At 41.9% G+C, this 17,577-nt stretch overlaps 1 protein-coding gene across 2 annotated transcripts in view; it reads right to left on the reverse strand.

Moving 5' to 3' along the window:
* TAF2 (TATA-box binding protein associated factor 2) overlaps positions 1 to 17,577 on the reverse strand; it is a 91,705-nt gene that overhangs the window by 22,664 nt on the left and 51,464 nt on the right. For both annotated transcript variants that reach the window (XM_024208587.3, XM_024208588.2), the window contains 5 exons: positions 14,816 to 14,956; positions 13,366 to 13,476; positions 9,488 to 9,681; positions 8,480 to 8,619; positions 576 to 645 (listed from right to left, as the gene is read on the reverse strand). In XM_024208587.3, the coding sequence (XP_024064355.1) occupies positions 576 to 645; positions 8,480 to 8,619; positions 9,488 to 9,681; positions 13,366 to 13,476; positions 14,816 to 14,956 (656 nt within the window). The remainder of the gene's footprint in view (positions 1 to 575; positions 646 to 8,479; positions 8,620 to 9,487; positions 9,682 to 13,365; positions 13,477 to 14,815; positions 14,957 to 17,577) is intronic.

Below are 17,577 nucleotides of genomic sequence, written 5' to 3' on the forward strand. Positions count from 1 at the left end.
TATATACAGTATTACATTGGCTAAATCTAAATTAAATCAGATAAAATTATCAAGTAACCACAACATTTTCACTTGTTATCCTTTCACCCCATCTACAGTCTAACAACTGTTTTACACTCTTTGGTAGCCAAACATAATGATGTTCATTCAGTCCTAACACACTTATACACACTTGAGATTAAAAAACAACAACTGTTGTATGCAACAGATCAATATTAGATTTGCATATGCCAATTATCTGTAGGAAAGCCTCTTAAATCAAAGGACAAAACAGAAAATACATGTAGTTTGAGACCAAAAACTTATCAAATTTTGTTTTTTTAGTTATGGATTGTTAAACAATGAGAAACACGTTGCTAAGTATAAATTACCATAAACATCAAAGATGAATGTTGGTGGTATTTTACAAATTAATGGAAACAAATTTTCACAAAATATTTATAGATTTTAAGGCCAGAAATGACCATTATGGTCATCTAGCCTAACCTCTGGCATAACACAGGCCAAAGAATTCTATGCACTAATTCTAATATTAGTGAAAAGTGCTGACTTTGAGTCTTTGTAGACATACTAACCTTACATAAGGTACAGGATCATTCTGAACCATGTTAAGCAACCACTGTAATTCCTCATAACTCCGATCAACTATAACAAAAATTAAATGACTTGTTAATAGTATGCAGAGACAACTAAAGAGGGAAGCAAAGACCAATTAGAAAATTATTCTATATGTGTTACATAGAATCACCAGGGATTATGTGTAGCTGTAGTATGATTGGAATGTATCACAAATGATGAAACAGACATTTCCATGTCAGTATAGATTAATACCAGTGATACATCTAAAATGACAATTTCTTTTTAAAAGGAGCAAAAATTCTTCAGTATTCGACATTACACACTAAAAAGTGAATAGTATGTAGAGAATATAATCCTGTAGTATATTTCATTCAGAAGAGTATAGAAAATATTATCCTGACACTAACTATCCATTAAGTTTTGTAATAGATGTCTAGCTGTAAAAAATGCTAGGAAAATACTCACTTATGGACTACAGGCCTTACTTATACACAAAACTGTGAACATACTCTTCTCCATATGCTTATAACCTGTTCTCTATCAAACTGTTTTTGAATATTTCAAAAGTCAGTGACCCAATCATGAATGTGTTAGCGAGTGCTCCTAGAGTAAATACTGTACATGGATTGGTTTAAGATTAGGAACTAAATTAGTAGGTTAGGTAGAGGCTTAAATCATTTGACTGTATCCCTTTAATTACCCTATAATACTACAAAAGAAAAACAATAGTATGGGATAAAGTAAACATATGAAAATATACAAATTCAAAGAGACTAATCTTCATTCAACTGTTTTCCTCATTTCATTTTCGTGGGGTGCCACAACATTATTTAATTCACAACCACCCACAATATATAGTTAATTGCTCAGCAGTGGCTTTACTTATCTATCAAGATAGCATCCTCCACATTTCAACTGCATTTACTAATTGTTCCTGTGCAGATGCCTTCAACAAAAAGTTTGCTGCTCTCTTTCTACTTTATAGAAACAAACATTCTCCATTTTCTGTATTTCATTTCCCTTATCTAATTTTCATCTGTTTTATTCACTTCAGTTCAACTTTTCCTTCTGATTTGCTTCAGTTTTGGTCTCTACTTCAGCAGTTTTTGGACTATAACTTATTTAGCTTTTCAAGTCTAATCTACACCAACAAATAGTTGCTATTGCTCTTTGAAATGACCTATATACTTCTGAATATAAGGCAACTCGGTTTTAATGGAACAGGTAATTATACTGAAAATTATCTACAGAAAATCAGCATCTTCTCCTTAAAAATATTTTAATAGCTTAATAGCTCTACTAGAAGAAAGAATGGTTACAAACCCTACAGGAATTGTGATTCTTCAAGGCGTTTAGTCAATGTGCATCCAACTATAGGTACACATGCACCTCGCGTGTGAGAGACTGGATTTTTTTTTTTTTTTTTTTAATTACTAGCAGTGTCCGTCAGGCTATGCATGTGCCTGTGCTTTCGTGTGCTCGTGTGTGAGGGCATAAAGGGTGGAGTGGCCACAGCCCTCCCTCAGTTCCCTCTCAATTCAAAGCCTGCATTGATCAGGACTCCCAAAAGTGGAGACAGAAGGTGGGGTTATGGGATCCACAATATCTTAACTAACCTCAGTTGCTGTATGGTAAGAAATTGTTCTTTTTTGAGTATATGTCAATGTGGATCCCTCTAGAGGTGACTGACAAGCAGTATCCTCCCCGGAGAGTGGGAATGAGAAGTTTCAGCTGTATCAGTCAGATAGAAGTACTGCACTTCCAAAGTTGGCATCTGATCTGGCTGCCACATCAAAACACATGTTCAACAAAAGCTAGTGAATTGCTCCACATAACTGCCTTGCAGATCACAGAGACTAACTTTTCTGAAGCAGGTGGACAATGCCACCTGAGCCCTGGGGAGTAGTCCTTGATGTTTGGACGGAGTGACTCACCAGCCAACTGATAGGTGGAAATATGCTGCATGATCCATTTCAAGTTGCTCTATGATGAGAGAGCTTGACCTTTCGATACTGGATATAGTCACAAAGAGGTGGAGAAAGCCAGGAAAGTTTGGTCCTTTAATAATACAGGTAGGTAATATAGCAAGGCTCTGGAGACATCCAAGCATGCACCTTCTTCTTTCTTGGCACTTAGTTCAGCTTCACCTGAAGACTGATAAGGTGATGGGGTTGGTTCAGGTGAATTTCGAGACCACCTTAATTGATGAACTTAAGAGTGTGGTTTCATCACCATCTCATCCCTATGGAAGGAGGAGTAACACAGACTGGCCATAAGACCGTGGTGTTCACTAACTCTGCGTTGAGGTAACTGCCATGAGAAAAACCATATTGATGGCAATGTAGTGTACTGAGCATTCTCTCGCTAAGCTTTAAAAGGAAAATGTGAGATCCTATGTGGGAGTCAGGTCCTGACTGGAGGACAAGAATGAAGAAGGCCCTTGAGGAATTTCAGTATCATAAAGTGTGACAAGACAGAGTATGACTGTACTAGAACATGACACACCAATTTCAGAGCAAGGTGAACCTTAAGGAATTAAATGCTACCCTGTGTGTTTCAGGAGGGAATGTAGTCCAGGATTTTTCAGTATTGGGGCTTGCACTGGGTCAATATTATTCTGAGTTGCCCATATGGAGAACCTTTTACATTTTGGAAAGTATGTCTTCCTGGTGGATAGTTTCCTGCTTTGTATAAGAATTTCCTGAACTTGTAGTGAGCAGCTTCTGTCAGCAGTGCTCAGCCAGCCAAAATGACTACAGATCTGAGTGCTTTATCTGACTGAGGTTCCAGGATACTATGTCTGAGCAAACCAGAAGGTGCATAGGAGGCTTCTTTGATATCTCTACCAGGTTTGGCAGCCAAACTTGGACAGTATAAGGCTGTCACAATGACAAAGCGTTATCCTGTCCAATCTTGGAAGTTATTCTGGAGATCAGAAGAGTCAGCAAGAAAGCACACAGCAATCCCCAAGCCCACTGAAGAGGAAGGTGTCCGATGGGAAGACTGGCGTCATGCCTCCTCTGGACCAGAAATTCAGATGTTTGGTGTCCTTTGTGGCAAACAAGTATATGGTGGGACACCCACAGACAACTGGTGCCTCCCCATACTGGGAGGGGGGCACAATCTAAAGGGGAGGACACGTATGTCTCCCCTGCCCAGTGACACCCACCCCGCCCTGCATCCAGCCCAGGGCCACCACTCTCTCCAAGGCATATGTTACCTGTGGGGAGGGAGCTGTGTTCTGTTCTCTCCTTGTATGTCCCCCTCCCACTCACCCAGCACGTTCGGCCACTCTCCCTGGCAACCGGGCAGGGTTTGGGAAGGAGCTGCGTCTGCCTGAGAGCCTAGCTGGGAGGCAGTGATAGCCCGCTCCCTGCCTGGGCTAGGCTGCCAGGGTTGGGTGGGATGTGGGAGGAGAGGGGCTCTGGCTCACTCGGACTCTGTCCCCGCAGCAGGGCCCTGAAGGGGGACAGTGAAGGTGGGTGGGATGGCGGCAGGGAAGTAAAATGGATGGTGTATCCTGCTGATATGATTTCCAAAACCCACTTGTCCACAGTGATATGCTTCCAAGCTTGTTGGAAGTGAAAAAGGCCTCTGAAGCAAGGAAGGTATGCGAACTGTTGTAGCTGGTAAGGAGAAAGGGGGAGTAATTCAGAACCTCAACCAAACAATCAAAATTGGTGTTTTGATGATGAGGGTTGTGAGGTTGATACCTGTGTGGCAGACAGTCTCTTTCTGGAACCTCTGCCTTTTTCGTTGGAGTTCATAAGGTCTCTGGGATTCAGAGAACTGAACAGGACAAGATCTCTGCGCTGTCTGGCACTTACTAAATTTCTTTTTAAGTGCACGTGTGTAAATTCCCAGGGAATGTAGAGTGGCCCTGGAATCAAAGTATGCAGAGACTTTTAATTATTCTCTGCAATCAGTTTTAAATCATTGCAGGAAAGGTCCTTAACTGTATTCTGGATCTCAATCCGAAATCCTGAGAGCTGAAGCCTGCAGGCCTGTCTCACGACTACCGCCGTAGAAATAAAGCAAGCACCTGTGTCAGCAGCATCCAGAGAGGTCTGCAGAGATGTTCTGGCAAGAGGCTGACCCTCTGTAATGATTGCCTGGAACTGATCCCTCTGTTCTGGTGGTAAATGCTCAACAAATTGAGCTTTGAGTAACTGGTGAAATATAATCATATCATCAACACCTGACAGTAGGTGATCCTAAACCGCAGAGCCACAGACGAACATGATTTGTGACCAAATGAATCAAGATGCTTCTGATCTCTATCGTACAACATTGATTTAGCGTGGTGCTAACTTCCACGTTAATTGGGAAAGATGGAACATAATATGTTTTTTCAGCCCTTCTACAAGTGGGCGATATTGTCACTGGGATATTACTTTTGGAGGATCCAGCAGAGCAGAACCTTATCAATAGGGTTCTGTGGTGCAATAGTGAATGCAATTCAGGCAGGTAACGCTGTAGGCAGACTATCTAGAAGTTTATGTTGTGACTCCTTAACCTCCTCATCAAATGGTATCTGGAAGGAGGCCACTACCATTTTAATAAGGTCCTGGAACTGTTTGAAGTCATCAGCCAGGACTGGTGGGGCAGGCATGATTGCTTCATCTGGGGATGAAGGAGAGGTGTTGGTTGGCATAGTGACTTCTTTGTCCACTCTTGCCTCTTGCTCCTTGAAAGTCTCTTCTTGTACTTCGGGCCTTTGAGAGAAGGGATGGGGGGGGATAGTCTACCTCTATTGTGCTGACGAGTGATGCTGGCGGGTGGGGGTCCTAGAGAATTGTTGGTAGTATGCCTCTCCTGGCTCCCAGTATGGACAATGAGGAGGCCCATATGGTATAGGTGGGGGCATCCAAGAGTGCTCATACCACTGGGATTGATCTTGAAGGTGTCTTTCTGGAATATGCTCCTTCTCCCTAGAAGTCTCCATATTAATACTCCTCTGACAGTGAGGAGGGGAGCCCTGAACTTAAATTTGAGAAACTGATGAGAAATTCCCATCCTCCTCCTCCTCTTCAACATCACTTTATAGAGGTGGAGCATCGGACGAAAAAGGTGATGACTCCGTCAGTACTGCCCACTGCTCACAGGACAGCCTCCCAGCACAAAAGGCAACATTTAAAACCCAGATAGCCAGGCATACCCTCCCAACAACCTAAAGGTCCCCACAGGGAAAAAAAACTGAAACAACAACGATCCTCACAAGATTTTTTTTATGTGTGATTTAAATACAGTTAATCATAATTAACTACTACTACTACAACTAAGTTAAGTAAAATTAAGAAAAAAAATTATAGTTGAGGTAAGTTCAACGTAGACACTGTTGAGGCTCCGTCTCAGGCTGAGGCAGCTGAGAAGAAACTGAGGGCAGTTTACTTGTGCAGCTCTATATAGCCACGGTGCAGTGCATGAGGTAGAGTAGAGCAGACACGGGCCAAAGGGGCACTGCTACCTAAAATCTCTGATCACAGGTGCATGTGCACCTGAAGTGAGGCACCCATAGGGACACTACTCGAAGAACAGGGCTCACACATGGCTCTGATGGACACTCGCACACCTACAGTGGGATCAGGGGTGAAAGTAACACTTGACTCTTACCAGAACAGGGGCTGGCTCCGGTCAGCATCCCCCAGCCAACCCATCCGCGCTGCCTGGCACTTTTAAATCGCCGGCAGATGCTCCTTTTGCCCCCCACTGTCAGTGGCCCGGGGGGGAGGGGGGAAAGGGGCAGCGACGTTAAAGCTTTAACGTTGGCTGCTACGGGCCGGTTCCAGGGGCCACTTTTTACCAGTACGCTATACGGGCCCGTTCTGGCTTACTTTCACCCTGAGTGGGATCCACACTGACACATACTCAAAGGAGGACAGTGCCTTTTACACAAAGGAGTTATTAATTTTGGTTGCTCCTTTAAGACTTTTGAATACTTTAAGCACTGATAATTTGGTCTTGTGTCTGCATGTCAGGTAGACTTCAGCCTATCACTCTAAATAGTAACATCACATAGGTTCCTCAGCTCCCTGTGCTCACATTCTGGGCACTCTGCTTGATAAGTGACTGAAGTGGAGTAGAGGATGGATGGAGCATTACATATGAGGATAGCTTTATATGGAGAAAAATTAATACTGCTTAATTAAGAGACGTAGTTTTCCTTGTCTCCCTTAGCATTAAATCACAGGGTTATCTAAAAATAATACATAGGCAAATTGATGAAAACATGCTATTCAGCTTCTAAAAAACATTAAGGGAACATCTAAATCATTGCAAATAAAACTGTGCAGCAGGAGCTCACAATGTTTTTGAGCAGTTTAAATCAAACTTATTTAAGTTGCAATTCCTAGGATTGCTAATAAAGCAAGTTTTGTAAATGACCTTTTATTATGGAGTGGACTGTCTGAAAAGCAACTTCTCTATATGAATAGTGTCAGGGTACAGAAATAAAGAACCCCATCTTTCTTGGTAAAAAACAAGTCTATTCTATTTACTAAACAACTAAAGGCTCTTGTGCTTGAAATATAATAGGGCTCTTCTGACATTTGCCATGTAGTGTAATCTGTTTATGCCAGACTTAAATGACTGATATTAATGCTTTTGATCCGCTCTTGAAATTTACATGGAAACTAGATGACACTATAAGGAGCAAAGACAAGTCTGGCCTTTGATACAGTACATCTTTTAATAGTCTAAAAAACCCCAAAACAACAACCCAGTAGATCCTCACATTCCTGGCAGATGTAACAACTAAAAATGTTGTTTTCCAAAGCAGGTACCTCAAATTACAAGAGTTCAAAAGCTCTGAAAGTTTGTTAGTCTCACTCTGGCACCAGGAACCTGAGAGCCTAAGCTTTCTACGCCCTTCATTAAACAAGATACTCCACTCAGAGGTCAATGCGGGGGAAAATACCTCAAAATGCACTCTACAGAAGGAGAAAGCAAATGAGAAAAGAGAAGGGAAGCTCACTATTACCTGAAAAAAAATGAAGCATTACATTTATAAAGGAATAAGTAGGGGGCCTAGAACACCCCTGACCACTTTTGTTTGCAGAGACAGAACTTCAGGGAGTTTGCCAGTTGGGCGGAAATAACCTGCAAATACTACAGCTGCGCCAATCTGTGCACAAAGAAAGACAAGATCCCAGCAATATTGACTAAGGAACAGGTTAAGCTAGTACTAACTATGCATTTCCATAAATCACTAAAGCCTTAATTTCCAATAGCCTCTGGAAAGTTTGCTAGTGTGGTGTTTTAATTTCAAATGATGGTTAAGAAGAAAGTTACAGAATATTTTTCAAGCAGTAAAGAATCCTTACGTCAGATCTATTATAGGCACTTTAAACAAAGAAAAAAATAAATAAAAGCAAATAAGCTTTTCAAAATGGAAACATGCTATAAATAAGCCACATAAGGGAGTGGAAAACCACAATCAACCAAATAGCCAGCCAAGCCGAGCCTCTGCCTTCCAATTCATAACCCAACATGCCTGCAGATGGCAAATTATAACCTATTAGCAAAAACAAAAACTAAGGTTGCATCAAGAAACACACCACTCACTCAAATTCTTTAAATCTTGAAAAAAAGTAAAGGGAATTCTTCAGCTTTCTATATCACCTACCATACCGTCAAAAACACATTCCATAAGGCATTTGTTTCTATCTTCAGGAGATACTGAAAAGCAATATTCATCCGAACTTCATGAAACTCATGCTCGTAAGGGCAAAAACCTTATTAGTAATCCTGTGCTCTCTTTTATCCACACATTGGCTCATCTACTGTCATGGCGTCACTTCATCTGAAAAGTTATTCTATTTAATATTACTGAGGTCACTGTTCAGGTTTTGCATTGGCGTGTGAATTTTATGCAGTGATCGAAAGTTTTTTTTAAAATTACCTTTTGTGTAATCAACAACTGCCTCCAAAGCTGCTATTCGGATGTCCACAAAGTGTCCATATTCTGCATATGTTTTAAAGAGAGCAGGATCACTGGGGACATGTCCATTCTTCTGAAGTACACGAATGGCTTTCAGACAGCTAGATGAGGGTGAGGGTGAAAAGGGAGGACAATCTGCAGTGAGTTTCTGGAATATCAATCACTGTGAATAAAGCTATTTTCTTCAATATTATGATATTAATTTGTAAACTTCACTGCAAATTTTCTAGGATAAAACTATCCAAATTACTATACCACCATGGGTTTTTATAGTTGTCAGGGCTGTAGGCACACAAAATTAATAAAAGATGAGTTTATACAGTAGATAGAAACACTGGACCAAATTCCCTACTGGAGCAAATTCACTCCTCTTGGCTTCAATGGAGCTGCTCCAACATACACCAGCAGAAAATTTGGCCCATTATGTTTTGTATTCTATATATTGTCCCAATTGTTTCTTTTGCATAATCTTCATAAATTTACTGTGAATAATAAATATGGGATACATAATGTGATCATTTAACATTGCCATTAAAAATATATATTTTTAGATTTTGATGATTTGAGTGCTTAATTTTTCTACATTAAAGTTTCATTAACACTAGTTTTTGCATGTATTTGTTCTGTGAGGTTTTAAATTTCTTCCTGATATTTTCAAGTTTTCTTAATTCTATGGTTTTAAAAATACCTTACATACTTTGCAATATTTTTTAAATGAAAGAATGGTTTTTTGCATGCCTTTTACTGTCCTTATGCCAAAAAATATTTTCCTGCATTCTGTTAATGCCCTTTTTTGTGTATTTAAAATAAAGAGAACACATCACTTAAGGCTAGGGAAAGTAAGCTCAATTTGATTACATCAGTGTTAACAGCAGGATGTAGGAAATTAAAAAAAACAACAACATTAAACATGACTAGGTCTATTCTCTCTTTATATTTGCATAAGTTTTAGAAATTATTAAATCATACCTGACTGTAATGGTATGTCTGTAACTGGGCAGAAGCTTTTCCATATTTAAGAACCTGGTAATTTCCTCAAGTATGAGTCGAACATCAGGATTTAAATTATCCAGAGTTCGAACTTCATTGTTCACACTGACTGCAGGAGTTACAGAGTTGGCTAGTGCGTCAATCAGTTCAGCACGATAATAGTTGTCTGAAAACTGAATTAAAGGACCATCAATTGAACAAAGAGAGGCAGAGCACATTGCACCATTTATTTTTTTACAATAAAACTAACAATGCTAAAGCTCTTAGTTCAGTTTACTCCTGTACTAAATGTTTATATAATAGCTGTCTAAAGAGTCACCTTCTATATCAAAAAATAAAACATTCACTATTAAACGGAATGAGTTAGTTGCTAGTGCACATACTTATGAACTTAATATAGCAGGAAGAATATAGTAAAAATCTATGAATATTCTGTTAATAGTCACACTCTGACCCTTCTCACCCAAATCTGTGAATGGAATGTTTTTCTCATTTATTAGCTCTGAAATAAGGCCCAACACTTTCAAACATGCATATCTTACATTAGGCACTTCAGTTCGCATTTAGATGCCTAAATTTTCAGAGGTAGTAAAAACTCAAACTCTTATTGGTGTTAATGGGTGCTGTAGCACTTCTAAAAGTCAGGACACTTTTTATGCAGGTGCATACATATGGATTTCCATGTCCAGCTCTCTCCCCCTTGGTGCTTCTAAGGTCCTCATCAATGTAGTACATTTGCAACATCCTTGTGAAGTAGGGAAGCATCATCCTAATTTTGCATGTAAGGATTTGGGGCATTGAGTGATTAAGCGACTTGATCAAGATCAAACAGAAGGTCTGTGGCACAGCTGAGAATTGGCCCTCAGTCTTCAGAGACCCAATCTAATGCCTTAAACACAAGACCATTCCTCTTCCTCGATACACACAGGTTTGAAATTTTGGTTCCTAACTGTGCTTATTTTGCTTAATTTAAATAATGACACATTTTATTTACAACATTTTCCTGAAGTGTCCTCTTGGGGAGTGGGGCAAGAAAAGACGGTTACCTTTTGTAACTGTTGTTCTTCAAGATGTGTTGCTCCTGTCCATTCCATTGTAGGTGTGTGTGCTCGCCACATGCACTGGTGCCGGAAGTTTTTCCCTCAGTGTTATCCGTAAGGGATGGGCTCTGGCACCCTCTGGAGTTGCGCGTGTATACGCCAGTATAAGGGGTGCCACCGGCTCCCCCCGCCTCAGTTACTTTGTGACGGAACTCCGTCAGAGGGGAAGGAGGCTGGGTCATGGAATGGACATGAGCAACACATTTAGAAGAACAACAGTTACGAAAGATAACTGTCTTTTCTACTTTGAGTGCATGCTCATGTCCATTCCACTGTAGGTGACTCCCAAGCAGTACCATTGGAGGCGGGTAAGAGTTCATGGATGTGTCGATTGCAGCACAGCTCTGCCAAATCCAGCATCATCTCTGGCTTGCTGGGTGATAGCGTAATGCATCATAAACATGTGTACCGAAGACCATGTTGTGGCCCTGCAGATGTCCTGGATAGGGACATGCGCCAGGAAGACAGCCGAAGACACCTGAGCCCTAGTCGAGTGAGCCTTCACTACTGGTGGAGGTACAGCCTGCACCAACTCATAACAAGTACAGATGCAGGTGGTGATCCAATTGGAAATCCTCTGAGAGGACACCAGAAGGTCCTTCATCCTGTCAGCTATCGTGATAAAGAGATGGGTTGATCTGAGGAAGGGCTTGGTTCGCTTCAGGTAGAACGCCAGGGCATGCCTTACATCTAGAGCATGCAGCCGCCTCTCCTCATTGGTCATTTGAGGCTTTGGACCAGAACAACGGGAGGAAAATATCCTGATTGACATGGAAGTGTGATACCACCTTTGACAGGAAGGCTGGATGGGGCCGCAGCTGAACTTTGTCCTTGTAGAATATCGTGTACGGGGGCTCCGAAGTGAGGGCTTTAATTTCGGAAACACATCTCGCTGAGGCAATAGCTACAAGGAATGCAACCTTCCATGACAAGTGGGAAAGGGACTAAGAAGCCATACGCTCAAAGGGCGGACCCATGAGCCTGAAGAGGACCAGGTTGAGGTCCCATTGGGGAACCAGGTCCCGGATTGGCGGAAAGAGTCTTTCAAGGCCTTTCGGGAACCTGATTGACATCTCATGCGAGAACACCGATCTACCCTGGATGCAAGGCCGATATGGCTGGCAGATGCACCTTGATCGAACAAAAAGTGAGACCTTTAAGTGAAGCAGGTAATCCAGGATGGACTGCAGAGACAACTGGGTTGGAGAGATATTCTGCTCTAACGCCCAGCAGGAGAAACGCTTCCACTTTGCCAGGTAAGTTGCTCTGGTGGAGGGCTTTCTGCTCTCCAAGAGAACATGCTGTACCTGACTAGAGCAGGCTTGTACCTCTGGATTCAGACAAGCTGTTTCCAAGCTGCGAGGTGGAGAGTGGCGAGGTTTGAGTGCAGGAGTCGACAGTGATCCTGTGAGAGTACATCCGGGCAGCTGGGAAGTGGCCACGGGGCTGCAACTGCCAGGAACCAATGCTGGCAATGCCATGCTGGGGCGAGCAAAATGACCCATCAATGATCCCTCTTGATTTTTTAGAGGACTTTGCTGATGAGCAGAATTGGAGGAAAGGCGTACATCATGTCTCCTGACCAAGACAGGAGAAAGGCATCGGATAATGAGCCTCTGCCGAGGCCTTGGAGAGAAGAAGTCCACTCGGGGAGCTCCCCACTTCTGGAAGAGCATTCTGATGACCTCCGAGTGAAGGGACCACTCGTGGTGAGAGAAGAAGGACCTGGTGAGGCAATCCGCCAGCGTGTTGCATACGCTGGGGAGGTGCGAAGCTTCCAGGTGGATTGCATGCTGGATTCAAAAGTCCCATAGACAGAAGGCCTCCTGGCACAGAGCCGACAATCAAGCTCCCCCCTGCCTGTTGACATAGAACACGGAGGCCGTGTTGTCCGTCAACATCTGCACTGCCTGGCCAGACAGTTGGGGAAGGAAGACACTGCAAGCCAGGCAGATGGCTCTGAGCTTCCTGATGTTTATATGCAATGCGAGCTCCTTTCGAGACCATAACCCTTGAGTGAGCAGTGTACCAAGATGCGCTGCCCAATCGAGGTCGGATGCATCCGAAATCAGGGAGACCATTGGTCGGGCTTGTGAACAGCACACCTTCCAACACCAGAATCAGGTCGAACCACCACTGCAGAGAGGTAAGTACCTGTGGAGGGATTGTGATGACCTTGTCTAGGTGATGTCTGCCCGGGGAGTAGATCAACTCCAGACACATCTGGAGGGGACGCAGCCTGAGTCTCGCCCAGAGCTTGACAAGTGGCTCGCAACATCTTGATGCTGCACTGGACCTAGACCTGGAGTGGCTCTTGATGAGCTAGTCGTTAAGGTACGAGTAAATCTGGATGCCCCAACATCTGAGGTATGCCGCCACCACCGACATGCATTTCGAAAACACCCTTGGTGCCGTTGCTAGGTCAAAAGGGAACACTGCAAATTGGAAGTGGACTGTCCCAACTACGAAACGTAGGAACCGTCTGTGTCCATGAAATATCGATATGTGAAAGTAAGTGTCTTTCAGGTCGAGGGCGGCGTACCAATCTCCCAGATCCAGGGAAGAAATGCTGGAGGCCAAGTTATCTACTACCAGTTTTTGCTGAATCCGTGTGTATATTTACACATTATATGTTCAAATACATATAAGTTAGTAGCACAGGGCATTGTACTGAAAAGTCTATTGCTCTATATACTGCCTATAACAAGAGAGAGTCATTAAAATAGATCATCAAACATTTGTAGGAAGGTTCCTTACCTTATTTTTCCTGTTGTCATTATACTTGATTAGGTCTAAAATAAATGTTAAAACCTCTTTAGGACAGAGGTTATGAACATCCCTCAGCAAGGCCATGGCAACAGGCATAGTCTGTGTGAAGATTAAAATAAAATTCTTATTATATTAGCAGGAAAAACAAAAACATTAAATATTAAATCAAACAATGAGCAATGAACAGTTTTACTCTTTGAAAAGTCAATTTTTAGGTGCCTTTGGAAAGTCAGACTTCATACCTTATATACAAAGGGTTGCACAATTTTTAGTTGAAAATATAGTGAAGTTATTTTCTAAAAACAGTTAGCTCTGACGGAGACAGACTTGAAATGGCTCTGAGTATGCAGGAGAGGAAGTTGATGCCAGGCAAATAAGGCTAAACATGGCAAATGAAACATCATGAGAAGCAGAATCTAAAATTTAGGAAGCTGAGGGTTAACATGCTGTGGGAAGAGAAACAACACTGAAGGTAGCAGGAGAGAATAAACAAAGATCAAAAGCATTTGCAAGAATATGAAAGAAGGCTGGGACGAGAGAGAGAGAGATGGTGAAAAACGGTGAGTATTTTTGGAAGGGAGGAGTGAGAGAAGGATGTGGAAGAAGAGGGATTAAAACTAAAGTTAGGACAGAACTCAATAACCCAAAAATTTTTAAAAACAGAGCTTGACAGAAAATCATTGTCAATCATTTCAATTGTTATTATTTTTTATCACAATAGCACGGAGGGGCCTCAAAAGATTGGGGCACCTTTATGCTGGGCACTGTACACATACAGTATAAAAGACAGTCCTTGACTTGAGAAGTTTAGAATCTAAATTTAGATGCAACAAGTGGGTTTGACAAACCATAGGATGGAGCAGGAAAACAAAGGGCAACAGTGATAAGATTATTGCATTCTACAGGCTAACTAGTGCACAACTTTATGATTTCAGATTCAATAATAATGACATTTGAATAATATTTGTGTCATAAGAGATTCTTGTACATTAATGAATTCAAAAAACAGCTGACAAATAATATGAATATTTAACTTTAGGTAAGAGGAACAAAAATTGTTTAACAATGTTAACTAACATAAGTTCTGGGTAAGATTACGTTTGCACATATTCGCAAAGCATATTCCTCTATTATGCCTGTATACTTGGTTCTAACAGTGAAATATATTTTAAATTTAAATGATTCCTGCTCGCTATTAGCTATTCAGAAAGAACTGTTATAACTTTCAATTTACTGTCTACTGACAAGAATGGAACAAACAGACACAGCATAACAAAGTTAGATACAATCATCAGACAGATTGTGGAGAGAACCAGTGATTTTGGCTTGTGGCTCAGACAGTGTTCTTACTATTTATATTGTGGAATTTGTCATTTGCAGAAAAAAACTGCTTCCTCTGACATATCTTTAAAAAGTACAATGAGAAAACATATTTTACCTTTTGCAGAAAGTAGCTTTGAAAGTTCATGAAGTTGTTGGTCTTCACAATGTTTGGACAACTTTTACAACAAAACATTCGGGTAAAGAGTGACTTCATGGCTGGTGGTCCGGTCCATGTACTTACCATGGAATTTGCAATCTATATAATTAGGGGGAAGGGAAGGCACATTATCATCACCTATGCAAGTGTATCATAGGCTGAACAAAAGCACACATATTTGTTTCCAAGAATTAAAAAAAATACAATAATTGGACAGAATGAACTACTCTTTTCAACAGAAACATATTTTTATCAACATAATCTCATCTCCAACATACTTTCTATGCACTGGAACTAAAGCGTGTGGAACTCATTTTACTTATAGGAAGTCTGCAACTAATTACCATTGCACGATCAATTTCTGTTTTTAATTATTTCCTCCTTTTATATTTTAGACAAATATTTTCTGTTCATTAAGCCAAGTTTTCTGTCTCTACAGAAGCCAATTACGGAAGAGGCATTTGCAATAACAACTTCCCAAATTTACCCTGCCAATAACCTCAACCTAGATTTCAACCACGCGTCAACCACCCCAAGAGTAAAAGACCACCCCAAGAGTAAAAGGCAATTCAGGCTCCTGTCTAGCTGTAGTCATGGACTATGAGCAGACTGCTGTCAGGCAAATCTTTTTGAGATCTGTTTCATCCTGTTCTGAGATCTTTAGTGTACAGAATAGTAAATGTCTGCAGAAATTAATATGTATATGATATTTATTGATAGAATTTTTAATGTTACCAGCAGAACTCCACGTATTCTATGATTCGGCAGCAACAGAGGAGCAGTTTGCCTTTGTTAAAGGACACTCCACAGAAGAGTAAGGAAAAAATATTCCTTATATACTGCAAGACTGAATGGAATGCGTGATGATGGTGTTCTGACCAAGTCCTGACACAGCCATATTAATGTTTTCCCTCTAATTTGTTTAGAAGGGCGACAGTTTCTTCCAGGAAACAATTTTCAGTCAAACAGAGCAAGAAGCATTGAGCAAACAGGGAACTGCTCAGTTTCTTGGGGAAAGGCAAAGAGAGAAGGAGCCAAAGAGAGAAAATGCCTCTCTAGAGGTTGGCAGCTCCCTTCCCAATGACAGAAGTTCCAGTGCTTCTAACCCAAGAAGCCAAAATTGATCCAAATCCTCTCCCAGTGAGAAACCTCCCATCTTCATGCCCACGGCTGCCAAATCCTTCTGTTTCTCTGAGACAAAGGTTATTATGAAAATGGGAGCTATATCCTCAATTCTGAAATTTCTGTAGCAGTGTAAGACAAACACATTCGGAAGCTGTATTACCAAAGATTAAAACATCAACACAGTATAAACTGTTATTTAAATAAAGACTGCATACCATAATTTTTAAAAAAGTGATTGTATTAAGTTTCCATTTATTTTAAGCAATTTGCTGCAAAATATATAGCAGGGGTGGCCAAACTGCAGCTCGCGAGCCACATGCAGCTCTTTTACAGTTAAAGTGAGGCTGGTGAAACCCCCCACTTCTTCCCCTACCAGGCTGGGGGGAGGGGGGAACTTAGGGCTTCTACCCTGCAGTAGGGTGGTGGGAATAGGGGCTTCTGCCAGAGATGACTGGTGCCTGCTGAGAGTTGGGGGACACAATTTAAAGGTTCACCCCTCCCACAATAGCTTGAGTCGTTCCCCCCCTCCCCCGCATGTCCACCCTCTTACCCTCAGTGGCCACTTCCTGCAGCTCTCAGGTGTTAGCTTCCTGTGGAGAGGCAGCGGCAAACAGCTGGGAGCTTCAGGGAGGGGACGCTGCTTTAGCTCCGCAAGGAGAGGCAGCAGCAAAAGCAGCAGCTCTCCCTGCAGCTCCCAGCTGTTTGCCGCTGTCTCTCCCCATGTCCGAAGCTCCCAGCTTGCCGGCTCCAGCAGCTGCCATGCAGGGAGAGGGCCTGTGACTGACCGGGACCAGCAAACCCTAGCAAAAATCTGGAGGGATACATGCCCCCTCTCCACACATCTCCTCTAGCTTCTGCCCAGTGGGGAGGGGTTCTTGGGGCTTCAGCCCCATGGGACGCGCCTGCCTGGGCTCATGACTTCAGCAGGAGCGGGGCTGAAGTCCCAAGCCCCGGCAGGTGACTCTGGCTCTCGAACTTCTGAATATTGTTGTATGCAGCTCGGAGGGTCAGTAAGTTTGGCCACCCCTGATATATAGGGCCAAGATCATCTATATTAAATTGAGCCAACAGCAGTATCTTCAGTATCTTTTTATATTTTTTAACTTAGTCACATTAATTTCTTACCTTCTCAATCACTAACTTAGCCACTTTTTCTGTTTCTCTATTCTATTTACATGCTATAGTTTGTATGTGGCCTTTAGCGGAGATCTTCCATGCATGCATGAATTAAATGAATGACCCAGTTTTACAAACCACAAGGTAAGAAGCTTGTCTCGAGTTATTTCTACTTTTAGGGAATACACCTCTACCCTAGTATAACGCCACCCGATGTAACACGAATTCGGATATAACACAGGAAAAGCAGCGCTCCGGGGGGGCGGGACTGCGTGCTCTGGCGCATCAAATCAAGTTCGATATAACACGGTTTCACCTATAACGCGGTAAGATTTTTTGGCTCCCGAGGACAGCGTTATATCGAGGTAGAGGTGTATATAAAAGCTCTAGGACAGCTTCAATGTTCCCATCTACCTTACACTGTTCACATCATATTCATCCAACAATATATTTTTAAGAGTTCTAACGTACCCTAATAC

Source organism: Terrapene carolina, unplaced genomic scaffold (genome assembly GCF_002925995.2).
Source record: "Terrapene carolina triunguis isolate 2854851 unplaced genomic scaffold, T_m_triunguis-2.0 Scaffold58, whole genome shotgun sequence".
NCBI lineage: Eukaryota > Metazoa > Chordata > Testudines > Emydidae > Terrapene > Terrapene triunguis.